A 17536-nucleotide genomic window follows, 5' to 3' on the forward strand; every position below is an offset into this window, starting at 1 on the left:
AATACTGAGGCTGGAGCCCACCTAGGAGTAACGACCTCCCACAGCCCTGGTCAGGCCTGCCCTGGGGCTGCCCTCCCACCTACCCCTCAAGTTCCTGAGGAAGCACCAGGCCCGGGTGGTGGGGATGGCAGGTTTGGGGTGAGGCCCTGTCCAGGATTGGGGAGAGTGGAAATGTGGCCTACCACTGGGGGCTTGGTGTGGAAACAGAAAGACTTTTAGACACGTTCTAGGGGAGCAGCCACAAACCTGCCACTCCTACCCACATAACAGTGGGTCCTTCTGGCTTGGCTACAGGTCAGGTCTGAGGCCAGCCTCACAACCAAGGTAAGACTTCTCCAATCACCAGCTGGGTACTGGAGCTGAGGCTCGAAGGGCTTCGAGTTATGGGGCGCTAGGCTCCTGCTAGAAGGTTCCCACTCTTCCACAGGGTGGCAGGTGCCCTGGCTCAGCGGAGGCCTCTGCATTCTCACGGGACAGCTGGTGCATTCTGCCTCACTGGCAGAGCCCTGCAGTAGCGCCACATGTGGCCCAGCAGCCATTTCACTTTATCACAAATGTGAGCACCAGGCTGACATGACCACTAGAAGGGAACTTTTCCAGGCAAAATGCCTGAGTGCCCCAGCCAAGCCTTTGACACACATAAAGTTGCACTCAAGCTTTGGGCCTCACTGTCCTTTTGGGGAATAAAATATAATTTAAAATTAAGAGAACATGACCAAGTACCTTGTAAAAAATTGGCTTTATTTGTCACTTATTCACCTTGTCTCAGTTATGCCATTTTGGCGTCCACAGTGACAGTCCCCTGGAAGCTGGGGTCAGTCCCCACCCACCCACCATGACCATCACCCACAGGGTGTGAGTATGGGCCTTGCAGGGCCCAGCCGATGGTTACAGGCTGCAGGCAGGACTATGGGGCTCCTCCTGAGGCCTGGCGCCCTCCAGTCCCCAGCCCACCAGGTTGGGTACAGCTGCCTGCCTGCAAGAGGCCAAGCATTCCTAAGCATGGGCTGGGGAGGTCCTGCCCCTCTGTAGCAGCAGAGTGGACAGGGCAGCAGGAGAACCATGTGGGTAGGAGGGCATCAGGTCTCAGAGCCTCTCCCCTGCTCAGGACTGGGTCTAGACAAGGCCACGTGTGATAGGGTGGTAAGCCCTGGAACATACGGAGGACCCTGGGGCCCATCTTGGTTCTGCTGCTGAGTTGCTGGGTGGCTTTGGGCAAGTCCCTTCTTGTCCCTTGGTCACTCTGTTTCCTGGCTAGCACTGCCAGCGAGGTCTCCAGACAGAGTGTGCCCCTCTGCCAGGCTGTGGTGGTGGCCCTGTGCTTCGCAGGCTGCCGTGTGCCCACTGTCAGTGTGGAGTCTCCCCGATAGGCTGCATGCACCCCCAGGACCCCTTCTTAGGATTGGGGCATCCAGCAAAACATTCTTGGTCCCACCAATGTCTAAAGCCAGCTCGAAACCTCAAGCTCCTCAGGATCTCAGTATCCAGCTCTGCTGCCCTTGCTGCCAGGCAGTGCCTGTCCTAAGAGGGGACTCCCTCAAGGACAGAGGGATGGTGCCCATCCCCAGGACCTGGGCCACCTGTCAGCACAAACAGAACTTATTCCAGATATAAACATGAGTCTTCTTATTTCAAACACTGGAGCAACTGATCAACACCACCACAGCCCACGCACCCCGAACCTGACTTCACTACCGACCTTGAGCCTGCACTGTCCTCTCTGCTGACGACACTGGTGATGCAGAAAGGAAGTTGGTGGCGTCTGCTCACTTGTGTGCAGTCCTAAGCATGGTAAGAAAACTGAAAATACAGCTGGGTGATCTTCAGCCCAGAAGGTGTAGTGGCTTGTGAGCACTAAGTCAGTTTCTGTCCATGTCTGATAGCCACCACCACGTCTCCCCTTGCTAGGGCAGCCGCGAGGAGATGCATCCAGTGATGACTGGCAGAATCTAGACAAATGGACATCACTGCAAGGGTCTGTCCCCCTAGCTTGGCCAGGCTCAGTTTGGTAGAGCTGATGACCCAAGTGGACTAAACATGGAGCTAGCAGAAACAGGCAAACTCTAAGTCCAACCAGAAGAGTCAGCTAGAAGAGCCAACAGGTGCACACAGACAAATCCACAGACGGCCGGGAGTGTCTTCTGGGAAAGCCATCCCTCTCTTTTGGAAGAAGTTCTGTCCTTAAAAAAATCACTTTTAAAATAGGGGAAAACAATGGTGTCTTAAAGAGAAAAACAGTCCTAAGCCAGATATTCCCACGCCTGATTGTGAAGGAGACATGCCAGCAAGGTCCCACGTCTCCGGGAAATACATGATCCGGTCCCAGCTTCACACCCTACTGCCAAAATGAAACGTAGACATTTCAGTTTTTGTGCTTCCAACCAGAGTGAGAAATTCCCTTCGTAGGGAAACAGGTGAGACTGCTGCAGCCGCATACGGCACTGAGAAGGTGCAAAGGTTAAAACAAAAGTTACATGGACACTTGGGGACAATCCTATACCATTCCCACTTCTCTGGCAGTCGGCTGAATAAAATTTCACTTTCACAGTTCTTTTTGCCAATGCCAGGATAAAAAGCAAAATTTTAAATTGGAAAATGTCTAGCACTTTACACAGTGGAATGAAAGAATACGAAATTCAAAAACATTATTAAACAAAAGTCCATATGCCGCAGCAGCATGCGCCATGATGAGAGCCCCCCTTCCGAGGCGCTTCTGGAGCAGCTTCCTCAACCCGTCCGGGAGACGGGCTCAGAAGAGCAGGGCCCCCATGCTGCCGACCTCGCTCTGCTCCTTCACGAAGATCTCAAAGTACTGGTAGATGATGGTGACCGCGAGCAGGATCCCAGTTCCAGACCCAATGGCGCCCAGGAAGTCAGCCAGGACCGAGAGGGCCCCGATGCACAGCCCACCGAAGGCCGCGGCTGTGGGGATGTACCTGGGGAAGGGGACACAGTCAGCTCCGGGACACCCACAGATCCCCCCTGTGAGCCAGCTGGCCAACAGGCTCACCTGGGACTTTGGGACCTAATGCCTCAAAGGCCCCTCTGCTGTCTCCTTGAAAGTCATCTACTATATCTAGTGCTCCAGGCCAAGGCGCTGCTGTCCAGGCAGCGGCCACACTGGCCATAGTAGCCACGGGACTGTAACTAGACCAAACTGAGATGTCACATGAGATTTTGGAGATTTAATTTGAAGACAAGGATGTAAAATATCTCATCATGGTTTTTCTTACATTAATTATAATGTTGAAATGATACTTTGGATATACTGGGTTAAATATATTAAAATTAATTTCACCTGTTTCTTTTTACTTTTTAAATGTGACTTCTAGAAATTAAAAAAATTACATGTGACTTGAATTATATTTCTACTGCAGAGTGCTGTAAATTCAGCAGCTTAATATTAAGAGAATGAATTAAATTGCCTACCATCCCTGCTAGGGATTAGAAAATAATGTGAAGTTTGCAATTCTGGCTTTTCCTGTGGTTGCTTCCTTTAGGTAAGGCCCATAGGACAACCCGGTCTGCAGCTGACTTTGTAGACAGCTTTGTAGGAACACAGCCATGCTCATTTGTCTGTGTCTGTCTGGCTGCTTGTGAGTGACGATGGAAGAGATGAGTAGTTGTAATGGAGACTGTGCAGACCGAAGAGTGCTGTGGCAGCATCTAAGGTCACCTGGACTTTGCCCTTCCTCACCTAACTGCTCCATCCCCAAGGGGACGGCTATATCTGGCACCATCACCTCTGGCCCAAACTCTTGCCACAGCCCGGCAGGTATGTGGCCTCCCCCTCTCCCTCTCTAGCGTGGTTTCATGTATTAGCACTGACCTTCCTAAGAGACTGCAGGCTCCATCCCTTCTGCCCTGCTTCAAACGTAAATCAACCCCTTCCGTGCCCAGCCACTGCCAGCTTCTCTAGCCTTACCGCCATCTCAGGCCCCAAAATGCACTCAGACGCCAGGACCTGCCTGCTCTGAGCTCAGAGTGACCCTCCTCCAGGGCGCTCTCTTCAGCACCCCACCGGCATGAGCCAGGGTGAATGAGGGTCCCGCTGCCGCTCACAGCTGTTGCTCTCAGAACCCTTACCACGCTGTCTCCCACCCGCCTGGCCACATGCTTCCATCTCCTTACCCAGTGGCTACCTTTGGAGGAGAGGGGCTGTTAAAGTGTTTATCTTTACGTCTCCAGTGTCCAGTACTTAGCAAGTTCATAAATATTTAACATTTAGTTCTGTCCTATAAACCCAAGGATAAGATTTAGTGACCCAGTAAGTGCTAGGGCCTATCAGGAAAGAAACAACACATGTCCAGAGATGGGAGGTTGGGGACCTGGGGCCGCCACTCACCGATTGAGTTCATGGACCATGGAGGTCTCTCGGTGGCCTCTCATCACCATCTGCTGCTCCTTCAGCTGCTTTGCAACCTGCAGGGTGCCCACAGGGGAGAAGTTGGAATTGGAGGTTGAAGGGGAAACAGGCATTCCAAGTGGTACTAAACAGTACCACTTCCAGCATTTCCAGCACTGACAATAGATCGCCTCTTCCAGCACTGACAATATTCATACAGAGAACTTTAAAACTGCTGCAAGGAAGTCGTATGACAAAGTCTAACTTTACAGTGTGGATTCAGATTCTCATACCTACAGCTGATCTACTGGCTGAGCTCCATCTGTCAGCCCTTAAAGGAGGACGATCTGTCTGCATGTGTCACAGACCACTATTTATGATGAGGTGACAAATCCACACCCCTTATACTAGCCACACTTTCATCACCCATCTAGAAGGTTTTGCTTCTACTTACATCTTTGGCAGAGGAACCTGAGACCTCAATCCACGTTTTGGAGAAGAATGCACAGGAGCCCAGCATGAACACTATGTATACAACTGCATGGACCGGGTCTTCTAACACAGAGCCAAAAGATTCTGGAGGGGACAGGTAATAGCAAAGGCCACCAACTGGATAAGCACGTGCGGGACCCCCAGAAGACGTGTCCTGGGGAAGAAGAAACCAAACGCGTGTGAGTGCTCCTCATTTTACTTTAGCATCAGGGCAAAAATAGTTCTGAGCAGATGAAAGAATGCAATTTTACTCGGTTCCCATGGTACAATTTTCTTACTAAAAAGATAATTTAATGTGCTGAATTTGTAAAAGTTCAATGGAAAATATCTTTGGATGAAATATCTGTTCATGAGCAAGACACACTGACAGAAACCACTCCAACTAGCTGCATTGCTAGCTCATCTTCGAAGAGCCTACTTACCGACCAGGTGCCCAGCAGGCTGACCAGCAAGTTGCCACTGAAGCGAGCTGAGAGCATTTGGGAGATGACATAAAGGTTGGACACCAGGGCAGACTGCAGGATGATGGGGATGTTGGACGTATAGAAGAGCTTGATGGGGTAGGTGTTGTACTGGCCGCGGTAGCGGGCCGACTTGATTGGCAGGTCCACTCGGAAGCCCTGAGAAGCCAAACAGAACCAAATCCCCTTCACTGCTTCATTCCAGCCTGCTGCACAGAAGCACAGTCCAGCCAGGGACTATCCAGTGGGCCACAAGGGAGGAAATCCTGTGTGCTGGTTCTGGGGCTCCCAGTTCTGAGAGCTCGTGCCCATTCCTTACCCACCACCGTACTCCTGCACTTTGGGGGAACATCCAGAACGGGCCCAGAAAAGCTGGTTTAAAAATACACCGAAGGCTAGGTGGGGTAGCTTACATCTGTAATCCCAGCACTTTGGGAGGCCGAGGTGGGAGAATTGCTTGAGCCCAGAAGTTCGAGACCAGCCTGGGCAACACAGTGAGACTCTATCTCTACAAAAAATAAACAAAACTAGCCGGGTGTAGTGGTGCACGCCTGTAGTCCCAGCTACTCAGGAGGCTGAGGTGGGACAATCACTTGAGCCTGGGAGGTCTAGGCTGCAGTGAGCCGAGATCACGCCACTGCATTCCAGCCTGAGCAACATGATGAGACCCTGTCTCACACAAAACAAAACATGGAAGTGAGCACGCTGGAATGATCCTTTTTTTTTTTTTTTCCCCCCCAAAAGACAAAGCCTATCACATTACATCCACATCTGTGTGGAATATGGAGAAAAGCCTGGAGGCCACACACCCAAATCCCAACGGCGTTTCTCTCTAGCTGGTGATGTTTCCTGAGCTTTTACACTGGCTCTGAGGCAGGGCCACTACAGCAGTGGCCTCACACCTTGCAACAGTTCCTTACGGTGTTTTTAATCATAAACAGCAAAGCTAAACTTTTCTAGGAATACCACCTCTCCCTCTGAAACACTTGGAGAATAGAAAGGGTTTATTTTTATGAACTCCCAGTACCTCTAACAGGGCTCAGAATACAGAGGATTTAAAAATTAAATACTTAAAGCTGGGAGCGGTGGCTCCCGCCTGTAATCCCAGCGCTTTGGGATGTGGAGGAGGGCGGATCACGAGGTCAGGAGATCGAGACCATCCTGGCTAACACGGTGAAACCCTGTCTCTACTAAAAATACAAAAAAATTCACCGGGCATGGTGGCAGGCACCTGTAGTCCCATCTACTAGGGAGGCTGAGGCAGGAGAATCTCTTGAACCTGGGAGGCAGAGGTTGCAGTGAGTTGAGATTGTGCCACTGCACTCCAGCCTGGGCAACGGAGCAAGACTCCGTCTCAAAAAAAAAAATTAAATTCTTAATGATCTGACTGCAAATTCTGGCAAAGCCCCTAAAGAGTTAGCTTTTTATTAAGCAGGAATCTGGCTTAGTCTCAGAAGGAACAGGAAAAGCATGTAGCTGGTATAAATACCTTTCACAAACATCAAACTACCTTTTATCTCTGTCCCTTCTTTTTAATAAACACCAAAAATACAAAGTGGACCATCAAAAAATACAAAGATCAATCCAATTACAGGGAAACAACTAGCAGTTCAGGTTTCTTACTCAGAAGCAAGTTTAAAAGATGGAATACTTTTAAAGGTAAGACAGCTCAAGAAGATAGGCCTTTTCCGAGATGCTGAAGTTACCTATAAATATCATACAAACTTTCTATAAGAGAGCAATGAGGTTTCAGAGCTCGAGTACTTTTTGCTTCTCTTGCACTAAGAACTTAGAAATATATCTTCTTACCTGTTGATAGGCCCAACCCAAAGGAACATGATTTCACAAATGTTAGAACTGCCTTCATTTTGTTTCGTTAATGGCAGGTCCCATGACTCAATGAACGTGCTTGTCCAGCTCATCTGGAAACCTGCTGCCTTCAAATACCATCTCATCGTTTCAACACAATATGATGACAGTGCACCCCACAGAGTGGGGGACTGCACACAAGGCATTCTGACACTTAAATCCAGACCACGGAAACTCCCTGGGGTTGGATCTGGACGCACCTGGAAATAGATGACCACTGCAAAGACAAAGATGGTGGCGATGAGATTCATGAGGTTGGGGAGATTCTGGCGGTAGAACGCCTCCCGAAGGGCTCGGACCTTGTCTGTGCGTGTGGCCAGCAGATGGAAAAGTGCGATGATAGCACCTTCAAATTCCATTCCTGTTGGCAAAGGAGGACACAAATGTGAAGGAACAACCAGGCAACTCAATTTGCTTCTAGGCTTCTTAGCAGAGAAAATAAAAAGAGGAAAACAAACTTAAGTTATTAGACACATGGTGCCCATAGCCACAGGGATACAACATGTATTCTACTCATCCCTCACTTCTCTTCTGTAGAGAATTCAAACTACAGAAACGGGCTATTCTGTTTTGTTTTGTTTTCTTTTTTGACAGGGTCTCTCTCTGTTGCCTAGGCTGGAGTGCAGTGGTGTGACAGCACCTCACTGCAGCCTCAACCTCCTCCTCCTGGGCTCAAGTGATCCTCCTATCTCAGCCTTCCGAATAGCTGGGACTACAGGCGTGCTACCACACCTGGCTAATTTTTTATTTTTTATTTTTGTACAGTTGGGGTCTCACTATGTTACCCAGTCTGGTCTTGAACTCCTGACCTCAAACGATCCTCCTGCCTCACCCACCCAAAGTGTTGGCATTACAGGTGTGAGCCACAGCACCCAACCACTATTCCACTTTTTAAAATTAACTAGTCTCATTTCTTAGGCACATGAGTCAGTGGCCACCAGAGGTGTGGAATGATGATAATTTACAAAAATAAAAGCAGACTCTGCTGAACTCTAGCTGGAAGGGTCATCCACTGAAGAGGGGACTCAGAGCCGGCAAATCTACTTTCCTGGAAAATCCTGAGAAGCACAAGTACCCATTCAACAGCTCTGAAGTGCAGGCTGCCCCTGGCTGGTGAGTGGGGAGGCTCCAGCTCTCTGCTCCTTACACCAAGGGTACAAGTACAGAGGATGTGCTTGCGTCCACCATGTGGCCCCATCCAAATCACACCCTGCCAGGAGATGCTCCTGAGGGAGGCAGGCCTAGGGGTGGAGTGAGCTTACTGAGGGACTGAGGAAAACGGGAAGGGGACCCAATCTGAGAACGAGACAACGGAGTAATAAGTGAGAGGAAGGCGGGGAGTGTGGTGCATTATCAAGGCCTAAGTTTTAGACATTAGCAAGAAATTTACTTAAGCTAAAAAACTAAAAAGCGAAAGAAAGAAACAAGTGGTAACCTCTGCCGTTCCAGGACGGTGTAACCATCCCATAATGGAAGCCTGGCAACTCACAGTACTTCTACTGGCAGGAAGCTGGCATTACTTCCAGAAACAGGGTCTCTGTGGGCAGTGTGGGGTCATGGTATCGGTACTCTGAGGAGCACTTTTTAAAAAGTCAAATAGGAGTCGGGCACGGTGGCTCACGCCTGTAATCCCAGCACTTTGGGAGCATCTTCCTGGACCATTCAGAGATGACATGTCAGGCAGATCAGCTAACCAATGTGACCACTGACCTCCTCTGCTGTGGCTTCTGTGAAAGAGACACCATGTCCTAACTGGCCATCACGTCCTCATCTCACCCTGTGGTGGTCTTTCGTCAGTTCCCATCCTTTCCACCTTTTGGTCCCGTGTGACAAGGCTGGCCTGTTTCCCCACGGTATCGAATTTGGGACTAATTCCCAGTTCTGGATTGTTCTTGCTGCCCAGGGAAGCAGTAGTGATTACTCTCTCTGCCTATAGAATCTCATTCAACAGCCTCCCCCATCCCAAGCCAAGCTGCAACGTCTCCAGGCACAGCTGCAAAGCTGCCGTCCCAGCTGTGCCCTCTGTGTGGCTCTCCCTCCAGCACCACTCACTGCCCACATGCAGGCCATGGGGCACAGCCCTTCCTGAATGCATCTCATGTCAGCCAGGTCCCAAACATGAGCAACTGACATTTAGACACATTGACTTCAAGGCCAGACAAACCCACCTTTGCTTCTTAGTTTTCCCCCACCTTGAAAGTGCCTCTCTGGCCCCCTGTCTTACTTGCTTCCTCCAAATGCCCTGACACAATGCTCTCCTGTAGGATGGCTTGGTTGGGGCTGGATTACTGCTGTACACACCTAGCTGCTCTCTCTGCCTTTCAGTGCAGAGCAAATCACTCCTTCCAAACTCTGGCTCCCATCACTCAATACCCTGCTGCAGAATGGAACATGAGCCTCTGGCGGCTACTACTGGGCTGCTAAGCCCTGACCAGGGCCTTCCCCTCTGACTTTACTTCCTTCCCACTCAGGCGCTCCCCAAAGGCCAGTCACCATGATGGTCTTGTCAAATACCTGAACTCCTACAACGCGTTCCCTCTCCTGCCTTTTCACATCCTGCCAAACTTTGCCTTCCGGACCTGCTTCTCCCAATTTACCTTGGATTTCCTAAAATTATACAAAGTACCTAAGGAAGCATCAAATGTGATCTTGCCCAGTTTTCTCTATGGCTCCCTACTTCAAGCTCCACTCTCCTTTGTAACCTGTTAGGCACATGCAGCCTTCACTTGTCTGGGGACCAGTTTTCCATCTCATTAATGAGATAATATGGTCTCTGGAGGCCAAGGACTCTGTTTCCAACATTCATTTAAAAGAAAACTCTCAAATAACGCATGATTATTTCTCCTGGAATGCTCCTCAGTGAAGAAGATATTTAGTGTCAAAAATGTTTATTTCCTTTCCCTAAAAAGTCACACTCTCTAAGGCTTCCCTTATATGTTTTGACCTTTTTATTAAAAACATGCTCTGTTACAAGATTTCTGTGGCACTTAGTGGATGTAGCACAGCATGCTAATATTTGATATGCATCTACCAGGAGCCAGGCATCACATAATTTCATGCTGCTTCTCATTTCATCCTGGTAACCAAGATTCAATGGTGAGGGAATCTGCCCAAAGCCACCTATGTACAACTAACAGGAACAGCCAGGATTTGAACATAGGTGCTAAGCTCCAAGTTCAGGCCTTTTTCAGAAAGCTGCCCCTTGTATGACCAAGTGCTTTGCTTTAGGAATTTCATTTTTAGAAATTTATTCACTGAGAGCAGCTGCCAAAATATACAAAGATGAACATATGAGGACGTTCACTGTTTCAATGTTAACAATAAAAACACCTGGAAATAACTTAACATTGTTTTATCGTTGCAATGTAAGGTTATACTGTGCTAAGAAAAGTGAGGCAGGATTGTGTATTCTGACATGCCGAACGTCCAGGAGATATTTTTATATGAAAAGTGCAAGTTAGGTATCATTATAATTATAAGCCTATTTGTGTTTTTAAAACTTTGCAGTTTTAAAAACTTTTCTGATTTTAAAAATCAGAAGAGATAAACCTAAAACTGACATAATTTTTCTGTGGAACGGGGGGATTTTTGTCTTCTGCTTTGCATTGCTTAATCGTTTTTGCTGAAAGCTGTCGCCACTAGAGGAGCACAGGGCCCTTACCTCGGCCAGTGTTGACAGTGGTGGGGCTGAATGCCTTCCATACGATGGTTTCACAGATGTTAGTTGCAATGAAGAGGGAGATACCAGAACCAAGGCCATATCCTTTTTGCAGGAGTTCATCCAAAAGTAGGACAATTAAGCCAGCAACAAAGAGCTGTAAAAATTTAAAAATACAAGACTATGTGTTACTGCTCCCCATGGACATGGTTCCATCCTTCAGTAATTGGGTTCTCTGATATAAATGCTGAAGACAGAGTGAGATCACATCCTCAGTCCCAGACAGTGGTCAGTAAAGCCTTTCTCTGCTGAATTCCGGGGGCTAACCCAGAGTCTGAGGCTTCTGCTTCCTTTCAGTAGGAGTTCCTTTTAGGTGTGGTTGATATTCGTCATGTGAGAACTGTAGGTAAGTGTGAGGGGCTACTCAGAGGGAGATGTTAGCATAACAATTACCTGAATGGTGATTAGCAGGCAAATTCCAGCACCCATTTCAGAAGGGTCCCCATACATCCCGGTCATCACATACACGATAGACTGGCCGATAGTAATAATCATGCCAAATACTAGAATTGAAAGAAAGAAGTGTTTTCCAAGTGGGTCACTACACAGAGCAAAAGAAATAGTTCAGAAACACCCACTCAACGCCAGGCACAGGGGAGAACAAAGATGAAGAGCAGTGATACGACCTCCAAGGGGCTTGACTGAGAACATGCTAAACCATCACATCAGCAAAGTACATGATGAATCAAAAGCCTTTTAACAAAAGCACACTTGTTCTTTAGTTTCACCTTTTCCTAGATTCACTTGCTTTTTAATCATGGGAGGAGTAAAAGTGATACTTGGAAAATTTGTTCTATTCAAAGAAAATCAGGGAGCAGACCTACTCCTGACAGCATCCGGAGACAATCTGGAGATGTCACACCTGCAGCACCCAAACTCAATGTCAGGCACTTGGGGTCTGGATGGCTCATGAGCTGAACTACAGATATGGGCCACCTCTCTAGGCTCACCATCCAGATCTGGGTCCAGAGGACAGAATTACTAGCTTTTGGGTAAAGTGATCCCTTCTCAAGTTTTTATTTAATGTGCTTTTAAAAGGAAAACCCCACATACCATCAATTTGGTTACTCTTCCCATTCCCTTAGCTACCAAGCTATTTCGGTCTAAGAGAAGCTTTCCTTCTTTTTTTTTTTTTTTTTTTTGAGACAGAGTCTCTCTCTGTTGCCCAAGTAGGCTGGAGAGCAGTGGCGCGATCTCGGCTCACTGCAACCTCCACCTCCCAGGTTCAAGCGATTCTCCTGCCTCAGCCTCTGGAGTAGCTAGGACTACAGCATGTGCCACCACACCCGGCTAAGTTTTTGTATTTTTAGTGGAGATAGGGTTTCACCGTGTTAGCCAGGATGGTCTCCATCTCCTGACCTCGTGATCTGCCTGCCTCGGCCTCCCAAAGTGCTGGGATTACAGGCGTGAGCCACTGCACCTGGTGAGTGAAATTTTTTTATAAAACACTTGCCAAATAACTACTATGTGCCAGGCATTGTGACAGTGATTATTTAATCCTTACGACAGCTCTGAAGTAGCCATTACTTCCTTCTAAGTAATAATGAAATGGTGTCCAAGGGTGCTAAGACCTCCAAGCTCTGATCCTTCCACTCCATTACACGGCCTCAGGGCAAGGCACTCTCCCCTGCCTTGCCCGGCCCATCCCCAGCACCTAGCACCTCTGCTCTCCCAGAAGTGCTCATGCTAACACAGGCCATGGAGCTCTTACAGGGTTGGCAGGCCAAGGAGGTTGCAGCACAAAAGAAAAAACTGTTTGGGCTGGGTATGGTGGCTCACGCCTATAATCCCAGCACTTTGGGAGGCCGAGGCAGGTGGATCATGAGATCAGGAGTTTAAGACCAGCATGGCCAATGTAGTGAAACCCCATCTTTACTAAAAACACAAAAATTAGCCAGGTGTAGTGGCACGCACCTGTAATCCCAGTTACTCGGGAAGCTGAGGCAGGAGAATTGCTTGAACATGGGAGGTGGAGGTTGCAGTGAGCCAAGATTGCATCACTGCACTCCAGCCTGAGCAACGGAGTTAGACTCCATCTGCCCCCTCTCAAAAAAAAAAAAAGAAAACCTGTTTGTTGCCATTATAGCAAATACAAATTCTCCAACTATAGACATCAGATTATTCACAATCTTTCTTACACTTTTGGGCCCCGTTGAAGAGAGCTCGGTCTTTTGGGGTGTCACCAACTTCAATTATCTTGGCGCCAGCCAAGAGTTGCATTATAAGGCCAGACGTGACAATGGGAGAGATCCCCAGCTCCATCAATGTGCCTTGAGGAAACAGAGAAGCAAAACAGTCAATATTAGCTTGGAAACATAGTACATTATTTTAAAAATGAATGAGCAAAATTTGACTGAGTACCCCTTATATGAAACTAATGTGTTTCAGTTTCCTAGCTGCATTTAATTTAGAGAACCCCAAAATATCAACGATTAGTGTATAATTCAATTCATTCCGTTCAGCCTGCGAGGCAACATCTTATTCTGTTTAGGAAGTCACATGGTGTCTAAACAGATTGCTGCATTTAAATTCACCATAAACAGATTCATTCTGGTTTTAGAGATAAGAAACGTTTGTCTCTTCATCAGTTAATAAAAAAAGGATAACATTCAAATAATTCCCAGAGTCTAGAAAGGGAGCCTGTACAATTGTATCTAGTTGTGAATAAGCCTCTACTTCCCATTATGTTAAAATGAGCTATACTTCCAACTGATTTGGAATTTAATTCAACCATGTTTTTAAAATGAGTTAATCAAATGCAGTATCAACATACACATTCAGAATCCTCCCCAGTCCCATAGGTAACTGATTAAAGGATACAAAACACTATTACATATTTTTTGACAATATATGTAACCTATAGATATGAAAAAGATACAGCTGAAAAACAAATTACATATTCTGAAGAATGTTATCAATGGAAATGTCATCATTTCAGGTATTCAAAAAGTATTCTAGTTGTTTTTCCATGTTTTTTATTCTCTCTATAGCATAGACTTATCTTGTCAATACAAGTTTTGTACTGCATTCAAATACGATTCCAAATATGATGGTATGCCTTGGTGCTGAACTCAGCATTTAATAAGGCTACTCAACACAGCACACTAACATTCTTCACTCTATTTTCCAAGTCACTCTCTAAGTTCCATATGAAGCCAAAGCCTATAATTTAACTAAGTGAAGCTAGGTAAGCCCACACTCTACAGAGAAAAGACAGAGAGAGCCAGAGTCCTACCTCTGTTAGAAGCTAGAATCACTCTCATCCAATAGAAAGGGTCAGCTGAATCTGAAGACATGATCCCAAACAAGGGAATCTGGGAACAGGCAAAGAGCAAAACAGTCAGCACACCTGTTTCCAGCTACTTTTATCCCCCTCCCCAATACGAAATACAAACCTTAGCTTACCTGGCAGCACACTAAGAAGATAAAGAGGGTGATAGCGGTCCACAGCACTTTCTCTTTAAACTGAATCTAGAGTAGAAGCGAATGAATTAAAGCAGGGGTTACTTTCAAAAGCAAATTAATAAAAATGGACTCCAATCAGACCCCTTTCTCTAAAAATGGACTCCAACCAGACCCTTTCCTCTGTTCAGCAGAGAAGCTGAACCATGTACCAAACATAAGCACCATGTACTGCGTAACTTCCACTGCACAGAGCACAATGCAAGGACCTACAGGCATCCCCCCAGCTCACCTCACACCACAGAGAGTTATCTTTATTTTACAACTCAGTCTTAGAAGACTAAATAATTTGTCCCAAACCGCAATGCTAAAGTGAGTTTGAGTCCCAAACTGTGCTTTTAACCATCAGCATTAACAGTTAAGACTCAAGATCGAAGAATGTCACAATAGAACATGACTTGTAAAACACACGAGCAACCACTTTTCATTTGAGTGTAAGTCACAAAACCTTGTTATTCTGGAGCCAAGTAATTTGGAATTGCTCAATAGTGTATTTTCTATGAATTAAGGGTAAAACAGTGTAATAAACAATATTGGGGAAGGGCAGGAGAATTGCACGTTTAACCTATTAGTAACATCTGTTAAGGATTTTCACATCTTCTCAGGTACAAAGGTTGCACAGGTGACAAGAATCGCTGAAAAGATGACTATTACGTATCATAAGAAAGGTTTAGACCTTCCACCCAAAGCCTCTGTCACTAAAGAGTAGAGCGGGAACTCTTCCAGGTTTTCTGCCTCTGAAACTGAGTGTCTTCACTAGTGTCTGCTGCCTACACTAGACTAATGGCTTTAGAGGGCTTAACAAATATGAATTATTGTACAGACGGAAGATTCTGAGGTTGAAATACCTTGTGAGAGACTGACAGTATTAAGTGAACAAAACTGTGTTCTTTAAAAACACTTCTAGGCAGGCACTGAGTCAGCATTCCCGGCCCTCTGGCCAGAACAGGAGTCACAGTCCTCTAACTATACATGCAGGCAAAGTAGGACACAGTCATACAGCCACACAAGGGTGTTGTGAATTAGTGTTCAGATACTTCTTCCAAAGCTGAGGGCATTCACAGGACTCTTCTTCTCTTGAGAATGCTCCTCTTCCCACCTACCATCCCACCACACTAAGAAATTAGAAAATGGCCGAGAAAAGGCAACGCCATTTCAGACTAACCTGTCTGAAATGAATCTTGACGGGAAACAAAGAGCAGACAATTTTTTCAAGACTTTTTAATCACCAAGTCCCCTCTCCTGGTTACAATCAAATTTAACATCAAAACCCCAAAAGCTCTTTTTCCAAGTCCTGTCTCCTCTGCCTCTTAGTAGCCCCTAAATCCATTCTTACTCGGTACCACAGTTCATCCTCTGATGTGAAAAGCCTCTAAACCAACTCTAGTCCTCTCCCTTCCTTCCAAAGTGACATTCTCATGTCTGGCCCTTGTTATTCATCTCCTATTGTTCCCCACCTTCCATTATGTTCTATCAATAGGAACTACATCTAACAACCTCTCATCCAAACATGCTACACTCTTGTCACCAATGCCTTTGCAAACGATATACTCCTTTTACTTGGAATTCCTTTCCATCCCTTCAAGGAGACTTCTATTTGTCCTTCAAAACCACCGTAAGACATCATGTCTTCCAGAGTTAATCCCTTCCTGAGCCACTGCTATACCTTGCACATATTTCCCTGGTTCCATCTACCACACTGAGTTACAAGGCCAATGTCACATAGCTACTAAGGAGCGATGTAAAGAGTGGGAGCTAGGCTTGCCTGCCTCCAGAGCCATACCCCTCCACTACATTGGAATTGAGGGGTAAAGTTTTACAAATTCGTCCATTAAAAAAAAGCACATGGGCATTTCTATGAAACTATTTTAAGTAAAAAATAAAAGTGGATTCCAAGAACCCAAGTGTCCATGTGAATGCTTTAACAACAGTTTGAAAAATAATCTGAGGACACAAACATTTTATTCCCCACTCTCTAACCTAGGAACCTAACGAAACTTTTTTTCGTTATTTGATAGCTGCACTTATACTGGCAACACTCACTCCACACAATTTCGGATTCAACACAGTTCTACATTTAATCTTTCCTTGTTTTAATACACTGGCTGTGAAAAGCAGCAGACTTCACAAAAGAATAGCCTTTATTCTCGCTATTGTGACAGCCTACATAAAAGGTACAAACTCATTTGTAAATACTAAAGTGACAGCCCTTCCCTTTAGCAGATGGATACAAAGGGCATCTCCTGGAAAAAAAAAAACCAACCCATGACCTGCTCCCGTTGGAGGTGAAAAAGGGAGGGTAACTCAATCTGCTATCCTAACTGAGGCCTTATTCATTCACGGCTCGGATCCATTTTTGGGACAGGGCAACCGGAGGCTTTGTTCTCGGAGCAACTTCCACCAAAGATGCTCCAAATACAGCACGATGACTTCGGTGGAAATTTCCACACAACCAGGTCACCTTTCGACAGCTCTCCGGAATAACAGAGCAGACTACACTCCAAGACAAGAGAAGGGAGAGTTTCCATTGCCGTGCTGAAGCCATTTTTAATCATACTGTAAACTTTCAGAGTCCAGACAGTTTCCTGAAACCTTCTTTGTTGGCAATTTGGGGTACTTACCTTCCTCTCCGGCTTCTGAATTTCCGGCAGGATGACACAGAAGGGTTTGATGACTTCCAGAAATTTGACTTTGATGAGAGAAACAAAACAGGAAGAGTTAGAACACAGAGAAGTAACCGTCCGCGCTACCCAGGGAAGCCTTCTGCCCAGGACGAGTGAGAGCAGTGGCCAGGGGAGCCGGCCGCACCCGGGACTCGTGGGGATACTCGAGAAGGGTCGGGGACACCGGCCGCGTTCTGCAGGGGGCCGGGCAGGGCTGGCCGGCGAGCTCTCGACCGCACGGGTGAGGGGAAGGGGAATCTGATCCGTCCCGGCCTCGGTAGAGCTGTCCCTGCAGGACTCACTTGCCATGGCGGCGGCTGCTCAGGCTCCGGGTCCCGCTTCGGCTCAGCTCTGCTCCGCGCGACGCGACGCTGCCCGCGGCCCAGTCTGTTCCACCGCACAGCACCTCCGCCGAGAGACACGTCAGTTCTAGCCCGGCGGCGAGCGGCACGGCGAGGCGCGGGGCGGGGCCGGGGCCGGGGCCTGGGCCGGGGCAGGGCCTCGGGTCGCTTCCGCTTCCTGCCAC

At 47.2% G+C, this 17536-nt stretch overlaps 1 protein-coding gene across 1 annotated transcript; it reads right to left on the minus strand.

Annotated features, from left to right (window-relative positions):
* Nucleotides 1–720: 720 nt before the first annotated feature.
* On the minus strand, nucleotides 721–17464 carry SEC61A1 (SEC61 translocon subunit alpha 1). Its single transcript, XM_005571778.4, has 12 exons — nucleotides 17313–17464; nucleotides 16969–17036; nucleotides 14291–14356; nucleotides 14121–14199; nucleotides 13024–13155; nucleotides 11279–11388; nucleotides 10829–10982; nucleotides 7368–7528; nucleotides 5260–5457; nucleotides 4800–4991; nucleotides 4346–4422; nucleotides 721–2936 (listed from the first exon to the last, which is right to left on the minus strand). Exons 1-12 carry the CDS (start codon nucleotides 17317–17319, stop codon nucleotides 2750–2752), a joined length of 1431 nt encoding a protein of 476 aa, XP_005571835.1. The 5' UTR covers nucleotides 17320–17464; the 3' UTR covers nucleotides 721–2749.
* Between the last annotated feature and the right edge of the window lie 72 nt (nucleotides 17465–17536).

The sequence above is a fragment of the Macaca fascicularis genome, chromosome 2, assembly GCF_037993035.2.
Source record: "Macaca fascicularis isolate 582-1 chromosome 2, T2T-MFA8v1.1".
NCBI lineage: Eukaryota > Metazoa > Chordata > Mammalia > Primates > Cercopithecidae > Macaca > Macaca fascicularis.